We start from the raw sequence: 21342 nt of genomic DNA, 5'->3' as shown, positions 1-21342 counted from the left end.
TTAATGTCCATTTGTGGAAGTTTCATCTGCATTTCTCAAAGAAGAAATGTAAGATAAACCCATCAGAATTAAAAACACTCATAAACTGATTTTCAGTGTACAGATATAATTGTATTGAGGACAAATAATTTACTGCTTTTGAGGTCAGACAGATTGGAGACATCATCAAGTTTTAAAGGTAGAAAAAGAGAAAACAAAAATGATGCTAATGATTTTTCAAAGGCTGATACCTTTCAGCTATCTTCACCTTGCTAGTACTTGTGCTGTAAAAATATATCTAGTTAAACCTTGTCTGCCTTCTGTACCTTTTTCCAGTTCTGTAAGGCTTCAAATAGAATAATTGGAACTTTCCTTAACATTGCAAAGTGAATTTTAAAACTTGTCTGTGGTATTTTTGAAAATCTTAGCCTATTTCTGGTAATGAAGACAGAGTGACTTCATTGATACCTGGAAGACTTCAGCTGCCTTAAGACCAAGGCACATTGAAAAGTGATAGATAAAAGGAGTGGGAAGTAACACTGCTGTCGCTGGAACTGCTGATGTGTTACGTGCCTGAGTGTTTATTGAGAAAAGGCTAGGGTTCAGCTGGTCCACAGGTTCTCAGAAAAAGCTGCCAACAGCAGTGACGTCAATGTCAATTCTGGTGGCTGTATTTTACAGTGACTGATCTGCTGGTATTTGGACTGAAACCACTGAAGTTATCTGGTAGTACAAATGGGTGTAAATTCGTTAATTTCTTTGGAGCTTTTCTCATTTACAACAGGACAAAGCCCAAGTTATTGAACAGATGTCCTGTCTGCTTTTATGTATTTATTTATTTATTTATTTTATTAAATTTACCTTCTTGCCTGTGTGACTTTTGGGTTTTTGGTAATGATTTTTATGACATAAGAGTGGAGGAACTCAGTTGAGATTTCAGCTACATGGATGTGTACTTTGGAAAAACATGTTACTGAGCTTTTGAACGTGTAAGAAGTGTCAGGTTTTCAGGCAAGCCTCCAAATCCCTCCCACATATCTGCAGATTATATAATCAAATCCTCTGTGTGTTCCATATCGCTAGGACAAAGTACAAACAGCAAAGTGAAATTAATTCTTCCCCTTATATAAAAGGAGGCTACGAGCTGCCAAATTCTGCAGCATTATTACAGCAGAAGTATCAGGGAGTTTGTGCAGGGGGTGGTGAGGATGAAGTGCAGATTGGCTTCAAACTGAATACTAGCAGTAGGTGAAACTGGTCAGTCAAGTGATTTTTTTCTGCACAACTGGGATGTGAATGAGGTTCAGGCGAAGAAACTCTTCCCTTTATGCAGGTCATCAGAGGCCAGTTGGGTCTTCAAATCATGAAACAATATTGTACCTTCACACATTTGTGAAGATCTATAAGGCAATGAGGGAACATTTAAACATCAGTGTTTAAGAGGATTTTTTTCTTTATTTGTTTTGTTATGTTCCATTTGTGATTCATCTGTCTAGCTGGCAATGGTCATGATTTATAAAGTGTGTGTCGGAATGAAAACGCTACAGTTGAACATTTCTCTGCATCCAAAACCTGTTAATTTTTAGAAATGTGAACTTGTGGTATCTTGAAAAATACTGACAAAAAATAATTCCACCAAAGTCTCGGGGTGTATAAAAAGCAGTGGCAGTTTTGATCTACATTTACTGAAGTGTTGTAAGTTTCTCTGGCTCTCCCTGAGCAGTGGTGTGCTTCAAGTGTGGCAGGCAGCCTGGTGTAGGCACTTTGGTGGAGTCAGGATCCAGTCCCTTCTTACAGCCAGAGCTTTTTCAAAACCTGGAGTTGTTGTATAAATGTGTTACCAGCTGTGTGTTGAATAACGTGTTTAATAAGCATCAGTCAGAAGTGTTCACCAAAAACTATTAGATGTTAACTCATGAGCCATTTCTTTGCCATCCCACGGTCTGGTTGTCTCCCCTGCCTGTTTCTGAGTATGCTTTAGCATTTTAGATATTTAGATATAGTCGTTGCTGCAGCTTTTCTTTTCCCTGTTCATGATACAGTATTGCCTGTCATTTTCTTCCCATTTCTGCTTTTATGTTTATCTTCTTTGGTTTATTTCATACTCTTTTTCTGTTTCTTATGCTGTTCCACATACCTGAAGCAGATGCCCACTGCAAAATGTGGGGACTGTAGTAAGCAAAGCAACCCAGATGAAAGCTAAACTCCCTCTTGTGATCCTTTCACAGATAGCAAAGGTCTACAAAATCTGTATTTAATTCATTTCCAGAGAGGCATGTGGAAGGCAACAACTCAAAACACCAAGCCCAAAACCTAAAGGCTCTGTTCCTCTCTACCCAAAAATACTGTAAATTTTTCCTGCAGAACTGGCAACTCTAGTTATTGTTTTACAAATCAGAAAGGTATGGGGTTTAATGTATGGCTTTAGTCTAGCTATATACCAGTACGAAAAAGAAGGTTAATGACCAATTCTTCCTAGACTGGTCCAGATCCTTAAGCAATTTGCAGTGGACCGACATGTATATAGTGTTAGATAGGACTTGACCGTTATTTCAACTAGAAAAACTGCAACATGGCAATCCCCTGACCTGAAAGTTAACTGGTGTGGTAGCATGGCCAGTAGGAGATGAATAATTGGGCCCTTACTGAAAATTTGGTTTGGACTTGTTTCACTTCTGACTCATCTGTACTTTGGTTTCTGTGGTCAATGCACAAGGCATGCAGTACCTTCCTTTCCTACTGCTTGCCAGAACATCATGTACCACAAAGACAGATGCATGTCTGGTCAGTGCTCTCTGAGGATGAAAGTCCATATGCTGCAATAAATCTGATGCTAGAAAGTTGACAAAACTAGAGCAGGGGAGAAGAGTTAGTTAATGTTAAACTACTAGGCAATGACAGCTTTTCTCCTTGCTTAGAAAGCATGCTTTGGGTTTAGTTAATTCAGATATTGCAGTAGGCCTCAAAGACAAAGGATTTATTTAGTTTAATTTAAACTGTTTATTTCGCTAGTTTATCAGATCACAATGTAACAGGATTTTAATGTGAGTAGTGTTGGTTATACCAGAGTTCTGCTGAGCCATCTCTCCTGTCTCCTGCAGGAGCTGATGCCGGAATATGAAACAGAGAAACATAACAATATTTCTTCAGAATACGTAGTTGCCCTACAGTTGCACCCTGGGAACTTCCTGAGCTGTTATTATGTACTTTGCAATTCTTAATGAATTTGTCTTCTGGGAACCTGTCTAATCTCTTTTGAACTCTTTGAAACTGTAGCTACTTCAGTGTTGGGTAAAAAGTAGTTCCACGGTGTTAATGTTGCTGAAGGGCCACCTCCTTTTGTGTGGTTTGAATCTGTCTGTACTAGTTGCATTTGTTCCCAGTTTCTACAACATATTTCCTGAGTAGGAATATTTGAAGATCATAATTTTGAAGATGAATTTAGAATTTTTTTCCTAGGTGCCCCAGTTTTTTGCATTTATCTACATCTGTCATTTTGTTGACCAGAAGCTAAGACATTCTTCATAGCTGATGCTAGTTTGCTATGTTATGTCCTGTCATCTGCAGACTTTGCCATCTTATTAAATTGACTTTATGGTTTTGAATGTGTTGAAAACCAATAGAGAACAGTTGTTGAAAAGTCATAATTTCATCCTGTGCTTCATTACCCATATTTTAAGCAGTTTGTGTCTGGCCTTTCTGACCACTGAATGTCCACTTAGTTTCAGAAGCAGGTGAAAGGCTTGTTAAAGCCTTTTGGAAGGCCAAGTAGGTTGTATCTTCCAGGTCCCTCTTATGCAAATGTTTATTATTCCTTTAAGGAACTTTAGGCTGAGAGAGTTGGAGATCTTCATCCTGGAGAAAAGAAGGCTCTGGGAAGACCTTGCAGCAGACTTCCCATACCTGAAGGTGGCCTACAAGAAATCTGGAGAGGGAGTTTTTAGAAGGGCATGTAGTGATAGGACAAGGGGGATGGCTTTAAACTGGAAGAGGAGAGATTAAGATCAGGCATAAGGAAGAAGTTCTTCCGTGTGAGGGTGGTGAGGCACTGGCACAGGTTGCCCAGAGAAGTTGTGGATGCCCCATCCCTGGCAGTGTTCAAGGCCAGGTTGGATGGGGCTTTGAGCAACCTGGTCTAACGGAAGGTGTCCCTGCCCATGATGGGGAGTTGGAACCAGATGATCTTAAGGTCCTTTCCAACCCAAACCATTCTACGATTTATGATTCTATGATTCAGAAAGTCTGAGAGACATAATGTCCCATTACAGATAGCCTGCTCAACTTTCCCCCTGTGTATGTATTTACTTTAAATATCACTATTGTTAAAAATAGGTTGTTCGTAAGAGTAGGACCTTCAGGTGGATATCACATGTTCATTCTATGTGATGATTCCTGAATGTATGAAATTGTTTGGTTTTGGGTGGGGTTTTTTTTCTGCTTTGAAAGGGCAGTCAGGTTTTGATTGGGTGTCTGCTTCTATACCTATTAGCACTTGTCAGTAAAACCTCTGCTGTGATGTCAACTGCCTGTTGTGTTTTAATGAAAAAACCTCTGGTGAGATTTGAAGTGAGGAGATGCGGTCCTGAGTGAAATGACTCACTGTATTTAATTCTTTTTATTAGCAGATTTGACCTAGGCCTTCAGATTGGAAAATTTCACGTCTGCTTAGCAATTGCTTAAACATTTAATCTATGGTGTGACTAAATGCGTTGCTGACAAGAGTACAAATTGCTTGTGATGTGGTTATTCTTCCCTGTCAGTAGATTCCCTCAGTAGATTGTCTTGAAGGAGACTGGATGAAATCATCCTGATTAGTATGCTGCATTAGATATTATCTTTTCTGGTTTAATATATTGCTTTTTCTGATTCTCTTTTGTCATAGCAATTCTGAAAACAGTATTGTGTTATTTAACACAAAAAAAAAGCTCAAAGAATTGAACGTGGTGAGTTAAATTAGCATTTTCCTGCCAGGCAATGATAGGAAGTGTTTGTCCAAAAATGTTACGTTACACATGGTCTGACATTTGCATGTATATTTACAGTAGCCTTGGAACATGGAACAACTCCCATAATCTGGAAACAAGATACTGCTGCTTAATAAATAAGCAGCACATAGTGTCAGCGTGACCCCTATGTGCTCTTCTTTTTCTGACTGTGTAGATTGAGGCTTGGAGTCTGATCTGGAGAGCTGTGCAAAATGGCACTATAATCTTTATAATGCCTTGACTTTATTCCTTTGCCTCAGTTCCTCATCTGTAATGGAATTACCAGCACCCCCTTTAACTTTTTTGTCTGTACTGTGCATTATTTAACCTTGCATGCCTTTGGACCTTCCCTCTTCTTACCAGTAGCACAAGGTATCCTTGTTCTGGGTTTGATCTGATGAAGTTTCATCTGCCTGGATTTACAATGGCTGCCTTACTTGTGGCTGATCAGGTCAGCCTCAAGACTTGAGTATTATATGCAGTGGCTGTGGACACATGATTGGGAAAACAAATAGGAAGTTGTTTTTATCCCTTTTTTTAGCTCGTATTAAGAGCTAGAGGGTTGGAAGATACTGGATCTGAAACTAATTACTGCTCTGGGACTGAATGTTACTTGTCCTGGGTGCTGAGCCAATGTAATTTTGGGAATAAGTCCATGTTTGGGATGAGTTTGTGTATGATTTTGATTTAAAAGTAAATTTAAGACTTTTTTGTGGCTGTTTAGAGCTATTCACATATTCAGATTAATACAGTAAATCACAATGAAGATGGATGGCAGTATTTTAAATCATTATAAATTCACAGCAAATAACAAGATGATACCAACATACTGCTTTTTATCACTCTGGAAATGCTACCTCCTATAGTGATAATTTTGCAACATACTCAAATGTTACAAGGTGTTTCTTCAAGATCAGCACTTAATGAGTCTGAGCTGACTCTGAGAACAAGTGTCGATTAACGAACTCAATCAGAGACTGAGAATAAATGTCAGTTAAAGATCTGCAATTGTTTTCTTCAAAGTTTAACGTATCCTTTTTCCCCTTATTGCTCCTTTTTCTTTGCTTGGTGTATAGGACATGTGAGTGTGAATTAAGGGGTTGTTGAGGACAGACAAAAGACTTGCAAGATCATGGTGTTTTAGAAGCTATGCTGTCTGGAGTCTGGGCAAGAATTACATGGCTCCATCCGAAGTGGGTATTTGTTGAGCTAGCTATTGAATGTGTTATGCCATACGACTTTAAGGAGACAGCCTCCTGGGCCTGGGGACAGCTCTACAACTCAGTAGTGGAAGTGCTCAGTGGCTCAGATATGTGTATGTACATGCACATGCACTTTAGCTGTATGTGTTTGTGGGCTTTTGCATACATTCACAAATGTGAGAGTGCAGTGATGAGAGAGGTTTTTAATTTAATGTCAGTTGCTTTTCAATTTTAGGTGGCAAACTGCATTTAGTACTGATTTAACACTGTGTCTTGGTAGCATGGTAATTTGGTTGCCATGTGAATACAAATCTGCAGGGGAAAAATTGAAAGCCTGTTATTGTAGTTTACCAAGTATCCTGTGGTGTTCCTCAGAAAAGATTGCAAATTACATTTTTATATATTAAAAAAGCCCTTGAAGTCACAGATGTAGCCTTACAAGTGTTCTATAATACACTTGCACTAAATTTTCTGAGAAAGCAGGATAAGGTTTTTTTCTGTTCGTATTTCGTGGATTACCTACCTACTTTAGGTCACATGGCTCTCTGAGGAAGCAAAAGGAAAAAGAAGAGATCCTGGAAAAATGCCATTTTCACTGGCATTTGTTAAAGTCATTTCTGTAAGGGAATGAGGAAGGGTAAGCCTGTCCTGCTCTACTGTGCTGATATAAGGGCTCCTCAGAACTTCAGTCACTATTATGAAATTACTTTTTTCTAGATGAGGAATTGAGCTACAGCTCAAGCTCTTGTGCTCTGCTTTGCCAGAACGTAACACATCCTTAAGGTCATTCCAGTTCTTACTGATCCACATGGCAATAATGCCTGTGTTTTGAGGAATGGTGAAATGCATACACCTTGGTGCAAAGCTGCAGATAATGCTTCCATTGAAGATTCAAATTTATAATGTCAACTCAGCTGTGAAATGATGATGATTATGCTGCTGACTTGGTTTTGATCTGTAATTTCAAGTAAAATTGGTTAACTTTGCTGTAGGTTAACCCAACACTTCTGCTGACTAGTGTGTGTTTGACTTGGTGACAAATAATTCCCTGCCAGCTGCTAACCTCTGGGTTAAATTTGTGACGTGTGCCTGGGATCACAGCAAGCGTCACTTGGGGCATTGATGGCTTGATGCCTCTGTGGTGGAGAGTATAGTAGTACTGTTTGAATGTTTTGAAGTGACAAGTAAAATAATGCGGTATGGCAACAGCTGGTGTCATTTGTTTAGGTCTGTAATGGTACTGTGTTTATATATCTGTAAAAGATGTTACATGCATCATGTTAAATGATTATCATAATGAGTTGTAAGTGAATCAGTGTATTTTTTCTGATACTTTTGTGGGAAGAAAAATAAGATTTAGTTTTTAATAATTTTATTTTAAACTCTTTTACAGCTCTTTATATTCTATTGTATCTACCTTTTGATCTAATAGGGCAGAGTAAATTAATTTGAAAGTGGTGTATATGTGAAGTAAGAATGCATTAGGGAAAAAGCATTTGTGGTGCTCAGTGTCACTGGGGCATTAGAGAAATGCAGAATTTCGTTTTGAGGTTAATAGGACAGTGGCTTTGTTCCTTTTGTTGCTACACATTTCTTAAGTGGGGCACATTAACAAAATCAGGCAGTAGTTACAGAGTGTTCGGAAAACCCACTGGAAACAGGTGATGAAGCAGTCCAGGGGGTGACACTCTGCTGCCTTATGTAGAAATGCACTTGCAATGGAGAGGTGTTTCTGAAGGGATGCATGCTGATACGATCACAGCTAGTGTCACTGAATGGAGGAAGGCTATTAGGAGAGAAAGTGCAACTGGGAAACTTGAGTACTGTGTGCTCAAGTGCCAAAGAGTGGTGTTTAGTAACAAAATGGAAAGGTCAGCGGTGAGAAAATGAGCAGTGATGGGGAATGCACAGCAAAGTGCAGAAGTGCAAAGCAAGATACACTCTTTTTTTGAGTGTGCACTGTAGTTCCTCTCTTCATCTTGCATTTCTTGAGGGCAGCCACATCACATATGGTTACTGAAAAAAACGTTTTGTGGGAATAATGTTTTCATATTATTGTTTTTATTACTTACAATACTCAGAGCAGACCATGCTTCTGAAAAAATGATGGCAAGCCTTACCCCATCTTTGTACTCCAACAGCAGAGCTGAAACATCATGTGTATTTCCTTGCCTTGACTTCAGCTTTGTTTCCCTGACACTGTTCATCCAGACGAGCCTCCCCTCTGAGGGAGGCTGCAGTGTCTGCTTGGTCTTGCTGCCTGAATCTGCTGGGCTGAAACCTGCTTCCTACTTCATGCCAAGGAGTCAGAAATGATGTGGTGGTGTGGGTGGATATGTGATTGCATTTTTTGTTTTCTTATCATCTATTGTCTTAGGTATCACTAAAACTTTTAAACTTCATTTTGGTTGCAGTTAAAGCAAAAACTAATATATGCAGTACTGGAATATCTGAAAGACACTTGTGAGATGTACTTGAGATGGAAAAGATTTATTAATTGGTATCTTTTCTAAACATAAGGAGACGTTAAAGAGGCTTACATGTCACGTAATGTCAAATGATTTAATTTGCTCTGGAGATGTGTCTAGTTAGTTGGGAAAGACTCTTGTGAAAGGGAATACGAATCCTGAAAAATGATACAGAACTAAAAATCCTGGATACAAACCTTGTTCAGCCTTGTTCTGTGAAAAGTTATATATGTGATTTTCCTTCTAGAAGAGAAAATAAATACAGCTGTGTCCATGAGAACTGCTCTGCGTTGTAACTTGGCTGACTGGTCAGGAATAACTGTACAGAAACAAGCATTATTTGCCACAGAGGGCTCCTTTTATTGATGAACTATCTGTCTCCCTCAAAGACCATGATCAGAGCAGAGCCTGGAACAGAGTCACCATGTAATTGGAGCTTGCTGAGAAATGTCATGCCCGTCGTTTGCTTGGAATGGTACGCAGAGAATACTGTAGCTCCAGGATAGCAAAGATCACATCCAAGTTTTTCCAGTGACCTAGCCAAACCTGAAGGAGTTTACCCTTCCAGCCAATTGCCTCTTGAAAGTCTTCCAATTTCCAACTTTCGTTTCTTTTCATAATCACTGTTAAAGTTTACTGGAACATTATCATAAACATTTGTTCTTACAAGAATACAGCAGGCACTGACACTGAGAGACATTTTCGTTTGGGGTAGGTTAGCTGCTGCTTGCACTAGACATGAAGTACTGTAAAAAGGCACAGATCCATCTTGTGGTCTGACACTGATAAATCTTCATGTTGTGATTGTGTGATGTTTGAATGGCATAATCTGAAGCTTCTGGTAGTGGATCTCACATCTTGGAAGCTTTAGTGTAAAAGCAGATGCAGTTATTGTTATTACCCAGTGGAATCATCCTATACAATTCAGTCTTTATTTTGACTTGAAAGCTATAAAAACTTCTGAACAGAAAGCATCCCAGTGCTTTATTTATTCATCCCAGTGAATTATTTTAGTCCCAGTGCTTGGCACATCCCATGTTTTAGAGACGTTAATGTACAGAAGTCTCAAATGGAAACTTTAGTACTAGATTTAGTGCTATGATTTTCCAAATTTAAGATTGTATCGTGGCTCCTTTGCATAAATTATGGTCATTTAAAATAAAGTCTAAGAAAATGGATAATAATTGTGAGAGGTTGCTTTCTTCAGTCTTCTTTCTTTGCTCTCTGTTCTTTTTTTAGTCTTTGTTTTTTTTCTTCATTTGGCTAGAGACATATGAGGGGGATTCTCCTAGCTGAGGTGTCCATTTAACTCTTACCAGCTCCTGAGGGAATTACAATAACATAATAGTGTTTAAGGGAAAATTTTTGTTACTGTACATTGAAATGACTAATTGCTGTTAACAGAGGGGAGCAACCCACCAGAGTAAAAGACAAGCAGAAAGGCGTAAGGCGTAATGAGACTTTTGAAATTTATTTCATCATTTTCTTCTAGGTTCAATGTTGGGGAAGCTTACCTCCTGGCCTGTGCCTGGAGAATACTGTTTCTGTTTCTCTTCCCACAGATGGCATCACCTCCTTCGTGTGGCTGGTACACTGGGAGCTGGAGCAATAACTTCAGTCTGTCAGCAGGAGAAATAACATTTCAGGTCCTGCTGGTACCGTGGAGGTGGCCTAGGCAAAGGAGGCACAGCTGTGCTATTCTGCAGCCGCATCAGGGCACAGTCAAAGCCCTGCTCTTGCCATCTCCCTGAAAGCCGTTCCCTTCCCTTTGGTCGCCTGTGCTTCCCTTTCCCTCTGCTTTCCTGGGGATTGTTTTCTCTTACCTTTCAACATGCTTCCTGGAAGGCTGTAAGGCTTAAACACTGCTTGTTGCTTGAGTTCTTTTAATTCCTTGATAAGCACCTTTGCGGTGTTTTTGTTGTCTTACACCCACCAGGCCATACCAGGCAGTTGCTCTGTAGTGTCAGGCTGTGGGTGAAGAAAAGATGACAAAGCAGTCAAGTGATTTGTGTAGTGCCTGATCAGCTGCAGTTTCCCCTGTGGCATGCCCCGAACAAGTCTGTTCTTTTCTTATCTGAATTCCCTTTAAATAACTAGAAAAGCATGTGATTCCTCATTAAACTAATCACAGAATTGTAGAACACCAGGTTGGAAGGGACCTCAAGGATCATCTGGTCCAACCTTTCTAGGCAAAGCATGACCTAGACTAGATGTCCCAGCACCCTCTCCAGCCGAATCTTAAGTGTCAAACATTGGGGAATCCACCACTTCCCCGAAATTATTCCAATGGCTGATTGTTCTCAGTATAAACAATTTTCTTCTTGTGTCCAATCGGAATCTCCCCAGGAGTAACTTTTACCTGTTGCCCCTTGTCTTTTCCATGTGACTCCTTGTAAAAAGGGAGTCTCCATCTTCTTTGTAGCCACCCTTTAAATAATGAAACATAAGTGACGCTATCTCTTTCCTTAATGATAGTGGTGGTTACGCAGTGGCAGTGATAGATAGCCTGTGGTCCCAGGGGTGAAGGGAAGGAAGGAAAGTAATTCCACCGGGTTATTTCAGAACTGTCTAAAGTGTTTTACTCAGCTCAGACTTTAGTCCCTTATTGAATCAGCATCAGAGCTTTGGCAGTGCAAACTTACCTGACTTTCATTGTTCAAAAGGAAGGAAATAACATCTTATTTTTCTGATAGAATAAGCACATTTTCAGACCTGCTCCCTGTGCTGCAGCCCACGTGCGCTGTTAGAAAAGCAGCGACTGTGTTGGTTTTTCCTGTTTGTGTCACAGCAGAAGCTTTGATGCGTGTTTCTCAGAAGTTAGTTGCTACAGCACCCATCCTTCATCCTCTCATGGTGTCTGTTTCTATTGCAATAAACTTGTGAGTTGAAGAAACAATTATTTTTTTCTGTTAAAATTTTGCCATGAAAGATCTAGACTCATCCTTTCTGGTTTTATTCTGCATAATGTATTCCAACCACAAGTCTGAAAATACAGCTCTTTCTGAAGAATTGCAGCAGAGTTTGGTGCAGTTTTAGAAAGTTTACAGATGTGCCACTGGGATTTGCTGAGGTTTTTTGCTTAATAATTTAAATATTGCTATTTCTGAAGATTTTATAGAACTTAGGCTAGAGCCCGCTGGGATCATCTGGTCTGACCTGCGTATGAATCATAAGCCAGTAACTTGCATGTAGTTATTATTAAATTGAGCCTAAATACTCATACTGGACTAAAGCCTAAAGATGTTTGGCTGAAGCAGTCTTCTAGAAGGGGAAGACATCAAAATAAGTTGAGTGCATGTTTCTTGGGTGTGGAGCTTCAGTGCCTAATTATCCTCCCCCTTTTTTTTCCCCCCAAGGTCATAATTAAGATGTTTCTGCTTTCATTTTCCACTGGTTTTGTTATGTCGTGTGCTAGATTAGAGAGAGCTTTTAGTACTTACTCTTCCCCTGTGAAGGAACAAGTGAACTGCTGACACCTCCTAGTTTTCCCTTTTCATAGCTAAACAGTTTGAACTCAGACTCTCATTTGAAGGCATTTTCTGCAGTCCTCCAGTCATTCTTGTAGTTCTCTTCTACACTCATCTGAACTTTGTTCTTATCCTATTAAAAAATCCAAACTGAAGCTGTATTCAGTGTTTTTGGTTTCAGTAATGCTTTTTAAGATACTGTTTTGGGATTTAAAATCTTGCCTGAGTTTTGCCCCAGATCTGAAACTGAATTGTTTTACTGTTCACTTCTTTTTATGTCTCTATTTGAATGTAGCTGCTGTGGCTTTAGGAACTAAGTTTCTCATGGTGAATCTCATTGTGGTCTTCTGGTGGTTGTCTTAAACTTCTTAAGCTTCAGCACAGTTATGTACCAAATTAAGTTATATGCAAAATCTACTTCTGACTTTGCTTTGGCTAACCAAAATTTAGGTTTGATTTAAATATTTATCTATATAGATACATGCATGTGTGTGTATGTATGTATTTATAGACACACACCTTTGGTTTGTAATCCTGAGAAAGCAAAACCTCTGAAATTTTCAAGGGGGATCACAGTGTTTAGGTGTTTAAGGGATGGGAGTTACATTTTGCAAAGTTAACAGTCCTTCAGCAATGAAAAAAGAAAATGTCATCTTTGAACTATGAAAATATGTAGGAAAACATTCCACATTTGTGTAACTGAAAGGAACATTTGCAGTGAAAGATTTTTGATTTGGACTGTCTGTGAGACAGTGACTTTTTCTTAAAAGCTGATTTTGGAGTGCAGGGTAGCTGTTGGAAGAAGTAGCCACTTTAGACCTTTCCTTTGTAACACTATGATGAGTCATAGAGCAGACTGCTAGCAATGGAGAAAATTTTTGTGCAGATTTCAGTAATTGTAATTCTGGGTCTCATTTTCCTCTCTCTTGAATAGTAGATGTTGCTTTTGTGAGTTTAAATCTCTTTTTCTCTTTGAATATTCCATTCCCAGATTGGTAAAACTTTCATATTATGGCTGGTTTTCACGATACTTCTAAAATGCTAGAAGGAACTACTGGTAACACTAAAGCAGTATGAATATATTATTTTCTTTAGGATGGAGGTTACCTTTTGATGGATAATGCCCTTTGGTAATGAGTTAATAGTTTCAGGTATTTGTGATCTCTTAGTTCTGTAACATGGTTTCTAGAGACAGATTTGTAGAATTTGTTGCCATATTCAAAAAGGCATTTGTCTTCAACTTGTACAATAAATTAAGACATCTGAGATCAACCAGAGACAGAAACCTTAATTGCATGTTGTGTAATTTCATCTGTTCTAATGCTTCTGTATGCCAGCAGTGGTGGCCTGGAGTGATATGGTCCCACAGGTGGCCTGTGGGATGCTTGGATTTGCCTAATTATTTTAGCTGGAGGAGCTGGGAGTGGTTGAGTTGCAGGTAGACACCGACCAGTCAGTGCTTCCTTCTGCCTGCAAGCCCATGAGACCTATGCTGTTCCTCAAAGGGAGGCGGGGAGCCAGCCTCTCTCAGCAGCACTTTTCTTCTACTGGCCACCTTGTGCTGGGTAACCTGCCCTAGTGGGCTTTGCCGCTCCCTATAACCTCTGATTTGCGTGCAGGCAATTTGAGAAAGACAGATGGTTCTGTTTGATGGCTGCTGTTGCTGGGGAGGATGTGAGAAGGGATGTGAAGAGGACACGTGGTGCTTTTTGGGGTTCAGCAAGGGGAAGGAGCCATGGTCACTCCTGTCAGTGGGTAGCTGCCTCTCCCAGGATGGTTCGAAATCCCTGGTCTGGCCTCTGCAGCTGCCGAGATTGGATTTTGCTGGCCTTCTTTCAGCTCCTGTCAGAAGAATAACAGCTTATGCAAGAGACAGCGCTTTTTGGTAGTTCTTGCTGGTTTTTTTTCCACAAGGACTTTAAGTCCTCTGTTGGTTTACTGCTTTTGCATAATAGCCTTTTATAACACAGGAATCTTAAATAGTTACAACTTGACTGCAAGATAGGGAAATTGCTTTTCTTTTCAGCCTTGCAAGCAGACTGTAAGCCTGTACCAGGTTGTTATTACTCCCTGAGCAGACAGTTTTCTAGGCCTGAAGGAAAGGAATGATGCTCTGTTTTAGGGGTGGTGTTTTGTAAGTTGAGTTCAGTTTCGTGTTGCTGGTCCTGTTTTGATGACTGAATTTGCATTGCTGTACTTCAAAAGATTTGTAGAAAAATCTGTAGTGGTTTAGAAAAGAAAAAAAAAGGCATTTTTTGTTTATGGTAATGTATTGTGCTGTTGGATAAAAGATAAAGAGGATGATAAAAGACAACGTATTTTGCCATTTAAAAATGCTGATTACTCTGTACTTAATGAATTGCATCTTGAATTCAGCTTAATGGAAAAATTATCTTGAAATGGAAAATGATGTTTACCAGCACTATCCATCTCAAGGGATTTTTTTTTTTTTTTTTTTTCTTCCCTATAACTAAATAAGATGCAGAAAGTGTCAGGAGAACATTCTTTCTTATTCACAGAATAAGAACTAGTCAGAACTAGTAGTAAAATGACATTCCTAGAATCTTCTCCAAACTTGGCTGCAAACTGTGGTTTCTGGGAGGATCAAAATTACTTTTCCTTGAAATTCCTAGATTTGTTTTCCTTTGTGGCTTTGATAAGAGTAATAATAAGCTCCCTTTCCAACTGAGAAACTGCTCTTTTGTGTTTCTGGTTTGTTCTTTGTAAGAAAGATCTTGTTTATTCTGGAAGTTACATCCAGGTAGTAGCAGCATGTGAGGCTGCTCATCTCATGGGCTGCAGAATGCAGGCAGATGAAAAGGAAACCAAGAAAGCATAAAGGGGAAAAACACAAATAGAAAGTGTGTTTGTAGAGAGGTATTTGATCAGGAGAAAAAAGCAGAGAAGTGGAAGACCTCATAAATCGGTAAATAAAAGGGAAAAGGAGAAGAGAGTATGGTGATGGATGGTGAAGGAACAGGGAAAGCTGTAGACAGAAGAACTTGGCCCCTGGGCAAAAAGACTTACTTTTGTTTTCATAAGACCTGAGGCTTAATTTACAGTTTTGCTGAGCTTTTACAGAGATACGAAAGGGAAGTGAGAGAAATGTAGAAAGACTGGGATAATCACAGAAGATAAACATATTGGTGCTCATATGTAGTCTCACATAAATGCCTGCATCAAATGCAAGAGAATTTATATCTAGAGATCAAGAGAATGTAAGAGAACTAAGGTTGAGCTGGCCACACTAGGAGAGCAAGAAAATGCTAAAATGATGTGCTGTTTTTAGTAGTAGGCTTTCAAGTGGATGCAGGCATAGAAGTTTTGACAAATTGGTAGTGGCGTGGAATTTAGGGACAAGTAGATTCAGTGATTTTAACCTCAATAGGGAAAATATTCATAGCAGTTTGTATAAAGTGTGATAGATTTGAATCTTTAACCTGGTAAATGTTTCTTAGAACTGGTTTGGTTTGTTGGTTTTGGGGTTTTTTGGGGTTTTTGTGAAGTTGTCACAGCAAGGAGTATGTTCATCTGTGAACTATCAGGAAAGTTCCAAATTTTTGTAATCTTGACCATTTAAAACACTCTGGCCTAGACTTTTTTTTTACATGCAGCTGCAATAACTACTTATTTTAATCACATCTAATCTTAGAAACCCATATATCTACAGTGGGTTGCATATTTGTTTTGTAATACTTAATTCTCCTATAATTACATATAACAAGCTGTGTTCCTGTGCTTAGCAATGGCTTTGGGGCATGGTGGGAAGAAACTGACAGTAAATGGATAATTCCTGACTTCTTGTGTACAAATTTCTCAAGCTGCTTTATCTGTTTTAATCCAAAAGCAGCCCTTAGAACTGAAGTCTAATCCCAAAGCTGTGTTGATGCAAATGATTTGCATGCCAAAAAGAACCACGTGTGTGACGAAGGATAAAAAAGTGGGCCTTAAGATGGATTTTGTTTTACAACAGCTGCCTAAGTATGTAAACTTGGTCTTATTAAAAAGAATGAGAAAATCTGTGTATGCCATTAGAAATCATAAATGGTTTTGTGTTTTTCTTTCTTTCTTTCTTTCCAGATTTGAACATGGAATTCAATCCATCAGATCATCCACGAGCCAGTACGATATTTCTCAGTAAATCACAAACAGATGGTAGGTTACTGAATTTATTACAATATTTGCTGTTGCAGTTATATCTAACCCCTTTGTTTGAATGCATGTGATTGATTGTCTTTTAATATATAATTCCCCTCCCCAAAAAGGAGGCTTTTAGAGGCATCATGTTAAGAGTGTAAAGAAGTCACACCTTCAGTTATTTATTTTGTCAGACCAGTAGTAGAAGGTGCAGGTTTGAGTCCTGTTGTGTGCAGAAATTGTAAGTTCCTAGTAGTTATTGTATCAGAACTACAAATATGGATAAAGCTTAATATAACTATATTTTTAAGATGTTTTCCCTGAATCCAGATTTTTCTGTGTAACTGTTGTGTTTTTTAAAACTCTGAACATTAGGACAAGCTTCTGGGAAATGTGTGGAAAGTATTTTCTGGAGAAAATGCCAGTTTACATTAACTAAGAAGACAGTCCAGAGTTTCCTCTGATATAGCTGATACTGTAAATGAGCTCAGTATTAGATTTTAATAACAGAACAACTCCCATTCCACCTAAACTTTCTCTCTTCTTCTTTCGTTATGGATTTGATACAATCATATATCTGCCTGGAGATTTTTCTTTCACTTTTAGACAAAATGATCTCTCTGGAGTTCTATCTTCTAAGCAAGCCTCTTGATAGTAGAATAGAAGCCATTTATTCTGGTTTTTTCATTCCCTGTTGGACATGTATGAATTGTTTTAGAAGTAGATGAATAATCAATACAAAACACATTATTTTCTACCATGACTTTCAAAGCAGTTCCTACATTGTAATTCTGATTGTTCAGTATGAATTCTTTGTCCTTCTTTTGCTGCCTATAAATGCCGTTTTGATTTACATAGTAAATTGCAGTGTCAAATTTGATTTATAAAGAATGTAATTTTCACTTACTGTATTTTTTTGGTAATTTTTGCTCATGACTAGAACACAGAGGATATACATTTAAGTCCTAATTGAAGAGTTGATTATGTTGGTACCTCTGTTGCCCTTCAGATTGTACTTCTGAATTCAGCCCTGGTTCTGTCAGTGCCATATTGTGTGGTTTTGTATATTATTCTAACCATTCTAATATGGTTTGGTAGTCTGTAAATTAATGATAATTTTTCCATAGTACACTGTATTATGAATATTGATGTCTAGATAGTGTTTTGAGACTCTATAATCCCATATGGATGCTATCTGTTTCTTGTTACAGCTTGTTAAAAAGGACAAAAAAAATCCCCAATTTTGACCAGACTTGATGATTATTCTTACTTGTAGTAATAATAATGGTTAATTTATTACAGTATGGAGTTAACCATAAGCATTTTTTTAAATGACAGTTTACAGCCATGCAAGAGTTTGTCTGTGAAGCTTTGTTCTAGCTTAAGAACAAAGAACAACTTATTTTTGAACAAGAACAGTGAAATTAGGGAAACAATATAGAAACTTTATCAACAGGAGTGTTAAGATCTGTTCAGCTATCCTTGATCATAGTGGAAAAAATCCAAAGGCTATTTTGCTTGTACAAAAGAAAAAAGATTCTGCTGACATTTATCTACTGATATATTGCCAAAGAAAAATCCCATTCTGCTGAGACAACTCAAAGTGGTAAGCATTTTGCTTGGCTGTTCTTTGGGCCCCTTGTGGAACCAGGTGAGCTGTAGGAGTTATCACATTATTCACAGAGGTTGCCTGGCACCAAACTGTAATAACATGCTTGTTAAGGGGAAAATATAAGGGTTGTTTAAGGTGTGTAGGGTTGTATTCTGACAGCCAGCTGGAGTCTAAGAGCCCCCCACAACTTCTTAAGACAATGTAGAAGGGAAGAGGTGAGCTGCCAATGTTGAGAACACCTAATAGGCATGTAACTACCACTCTCCATCTTGTATAGCACTGGCCTGGCAAACCTTCCTGTTGACTATGAGTGAAAATATTTCTATAGATAAGACTGGCAGACATTTGAAGTACAGATAATGGATAGTTGAGGGGCTTCAAGACTCAAAAGTTTTATCCAGGATCTGGCTGTGACTCTTGGGTATCTATCTCATGTTTTTACAGTGGAAAACGGCCAAGTCCATTGCTACATGCTAGAGTGACTTGGCAACATTACATTCAGGCAGTTCCACGTATGGCTTTCTAGTAGCCCTGTACTCTTTCAGCCTCTCTGGTAATGTAGTGTCCTGGCATAGGAGCTGTGCTGGAGCTGCTTGTGATCAACATGTGAGTCAAAAGCAACAAGCAGACTACCCCAAATATGAGACGGGACATGGCATCTCTGGATATTACATGGTCTGAATTTCCCATTGTTCTGTGAAGCTTGGGTGCCATGCTAAGCATTTTAATCTGTCCTGTCTGTTTTGTAGTCTGCATCCTTAATTACTTGAGAGTTGAGTGAATCTGTAGAAAACTTGAAGAGACAATAAATACTAATTTTACTGCTAACTGAAGTAGTTTTTCTAAATGTTTCCAGCTTTTTGTGGGAATTTTCTAGGTGCTGAATCTTCATGAGTTATTCTATGGGTTTAGGGAGCTAGTAAATATCACCTTTTATGTCTTTAACTTCTATGAGTGCTTTATGCAAGTTTTCCCTTGTTTGCTGACTTTGGCCTGTAAATGGGATGGTCTTGGGTACTGAAAAGCTGTGCACTATTTATATAGTGTGTGGTTGTGGTTAAGCCAGGGTTTCCAAACCTTAGCACTCCAATAATGTAACATCCTGTCCTTTTAATAGCAAGAAGGCAACGGTTGCTACTTCAGGGTTCTGGTAATGGTCTTTCCTGAAAGTGAGTTACAGCCGTCCACCTCTCCTAACTTCCATTAGGCTTTACACATTCAATTTACTGGCTAAATTTTTCAGTATTGGTGCAACAATGGGCTTCAGGCAAGGAGAATTTTGAAACTGTATTTATATATGGGTAGAGGTGAATTAAGCTGCATTTACTCTTTCATGTTGACTGGGACCAGTCTCCTGTCTTGGATAAAACAAAAAAGTGTTTTAAAACTCCCAAAATGCAAGACATTTTGATTGATGTAATTCTCAAGGATTTTGTCTTTGATCCTGATATGGGTAGCATTAAGATGGTGTATAGAAATTGCACAGAGTTTCTATTACAGCTCGATGAAAAACACATACATACATAAATACACACACACGTACATATATGTGTATATGTGTGTGTATTTTCTCACTCCCTTTTATTTCAGGATAATACATTTTCCTACTACTGCAAAAGTTCACTAGTAACAGTTGAAAGTGCCTGCAGAACAGGAACAGGTCATTGACCTTAAAATGGGGAAAACTAAGACAATTTGGCTGCATCTTGGTCTCCACTTGAAGCATTTCAAAACTTCCAAGTTTTAAAATGTTAGTAAGAAAGTAGAAGTTTAATTGTTTAAACTGACTCTAAATCTGTTCAGCTTCATTTTGTCAAAACCCTGTGCTTGAAAGCCAAAAGCTTGGAGTTGCAGTTAGGAGTTTATATTACAAAATGATGGTTAGTTATAACACTACGGTCCTGTCTGCTGAAGACCTCACTGCGCTGTGTGAGCTGTGCAAAGCATTTTTAAACTGACTGAAGCCAAGTGATGGAATTACCCCTTTACAGTCATTTTAGCTTGGCAAAAGTGGCCTTTTGCCTTGTGCAATAATTGTCTTTCCCTTGTTTAAAGACAGTTATTAAAGGGAGGGTTGGGGTCACAAAAGAGAGTGATTGTGACAAAATGGGTTTCTGCTATGTCCAATTCCCCATCGGCATATGTTCTGGAAAGAGTTGAGCCTTACACTATGGCAGAGTGGGCCAGAAGTGCAAAACCACAGCTGCCACCTTTTAGTGCCTTACCTGAGAATCCAGGCTAACTGAATTTCTGTTATATGGGGAAAATAAGGGAAAGGAGGTCAGTGTGTTGCTTGGAATAATATGCAGCACAAGCAATGCTTGAGTGGGGAGAAGTGAGGGGTGTGTATAAATACATTACTATAGGCATCTGGAGATTGGAAATAGCAAATGGGTATGAGCTATGAGTGATATTCTTGCTTTTGTAAATACATGATTCTACTTTCATGGGGAATTGAATAATGTATACAAAGGAAAATACAGAAAAGAAAAACTAAGATAGGGAAAAAAGGTGATTAAAATGGAATTCGGAGTGTATGTGTAACCTGTCTTTATAGGATTTTGTCCATAAGAACTTTGTATGTGGTATAATTGTGATTAAAATACTGTTAAATACTTAACTGTGTTCAAAATTTCACAGTTAATAGGTGCTAATTTTCAGTTAATGTACTCTTATTAGGTTTACGCACAGCTTATCAGAATTGTTTGCTGCCTGTATATTGCAACATGCAATGCTAGACAAATACTTTGGCTATTCTTAGAAATTAATATCTACCATCGTTTTGGTGTATCCCTTTCAATTACTTCTGACCCTTTCTGGTGATAAATGCAGTGAGGGGAACTAAAGCGTAGTTTTAGCAGGACTTAAAACAGTTTAACTATTTACTAGACAATCAGAATTTTCCTGCTGTTCCTGTTTAATTCTGTTTCTTATATAATGTCCGTAATTGTGGATCTGAGCATGTACTAAGTGACATGGCTAACATCTGTCATGTGTGATTCTCCTTTCTGCTCCCTGGGAGGAAAATTATGTAAGGATTTTTAAAAGTTTTTTCATATTTTCTTTTTGTTTTATGTCTGCATTAAACACAATTATTTCACAGTATTCACACATACAGCCTTGTTTATGTGAGATTGCTTGCTTATAGTAAATCACAAATAACGGCTTCTCATCCAACAGGGAATGGACAGGCTATCCCACCATTATGAACACTCTTATTTTGCTAAGTGCATTGGGTTGCATAGCTTTCAAATCATGATGCACCAAAGTGCATTTAGTCACCTACAGCATGAAACCATTTTAATCCTGCAGTTTGATTTGTGTTAGTTGCCTCCAGACTTGTATCTTAAATGCTGTGGTATTTTCACTGGAACAGAGCTCCACAGGCTCTTTATGGGGTGAGTTAATGGGAAAATGCTTTAAAAAAATTAAATAGTATATTTAATCAGCTGTAATAAGCATTTGCCTGACAATTAAGACTTTATACATCTA

At 38.5% G+C, this 21342-nt stretch overlaps 1 protein-coding gene across 6 annotated transcripts in view; it reads left to right on the top strand.

Moving 5' to 3' along the window:
* The window catches only part of CCNY (cyclin Y), a 125237-nt gene that overhangs the window by 59205 nt on the left and 44690 nt on the right, over positions 1-21342 (top strand). For 2 of the 6 annotated variants that reach the window (XM_030488572.1, XM_030488549.1), the window contains exons 2-3: positions 16182-16256; positions 20873-20881. In XM_030488572.1, the coding sequence (XP_030344432.1) occupies positions 16182-16256; positions 20873-20881 (84 nt within the window). Of the gene's footprint in view, positions 1-16177; positions 16257-20872; positions 20882-21187; positions 21249-21342 lie in introns of those variants that run through there. The other 4 variants (XM_030488556.1, XM_030488591.1, XM_030488564.1 and 1 more) reach the window with 3 other exon arrangements.

Source organism: Strigops habroptila, chromosome 1 (assembly GCF_004027225.2).
Source record: "Strigops habroptila isolate Jane chromosome 1, bStrHab1.2.pri, whole genome shotgun sequence".
Classification (NCBI taxonomy): domain Eukaryota; kingdom Metazoa; phylum Chordata; class Aves; order Psittaciformes; family Psittacidae; genus Strigops; species Strigops habroptila.
This window is presented reverse-complemented; position numbering and strand designations above follow the sequence as displayed.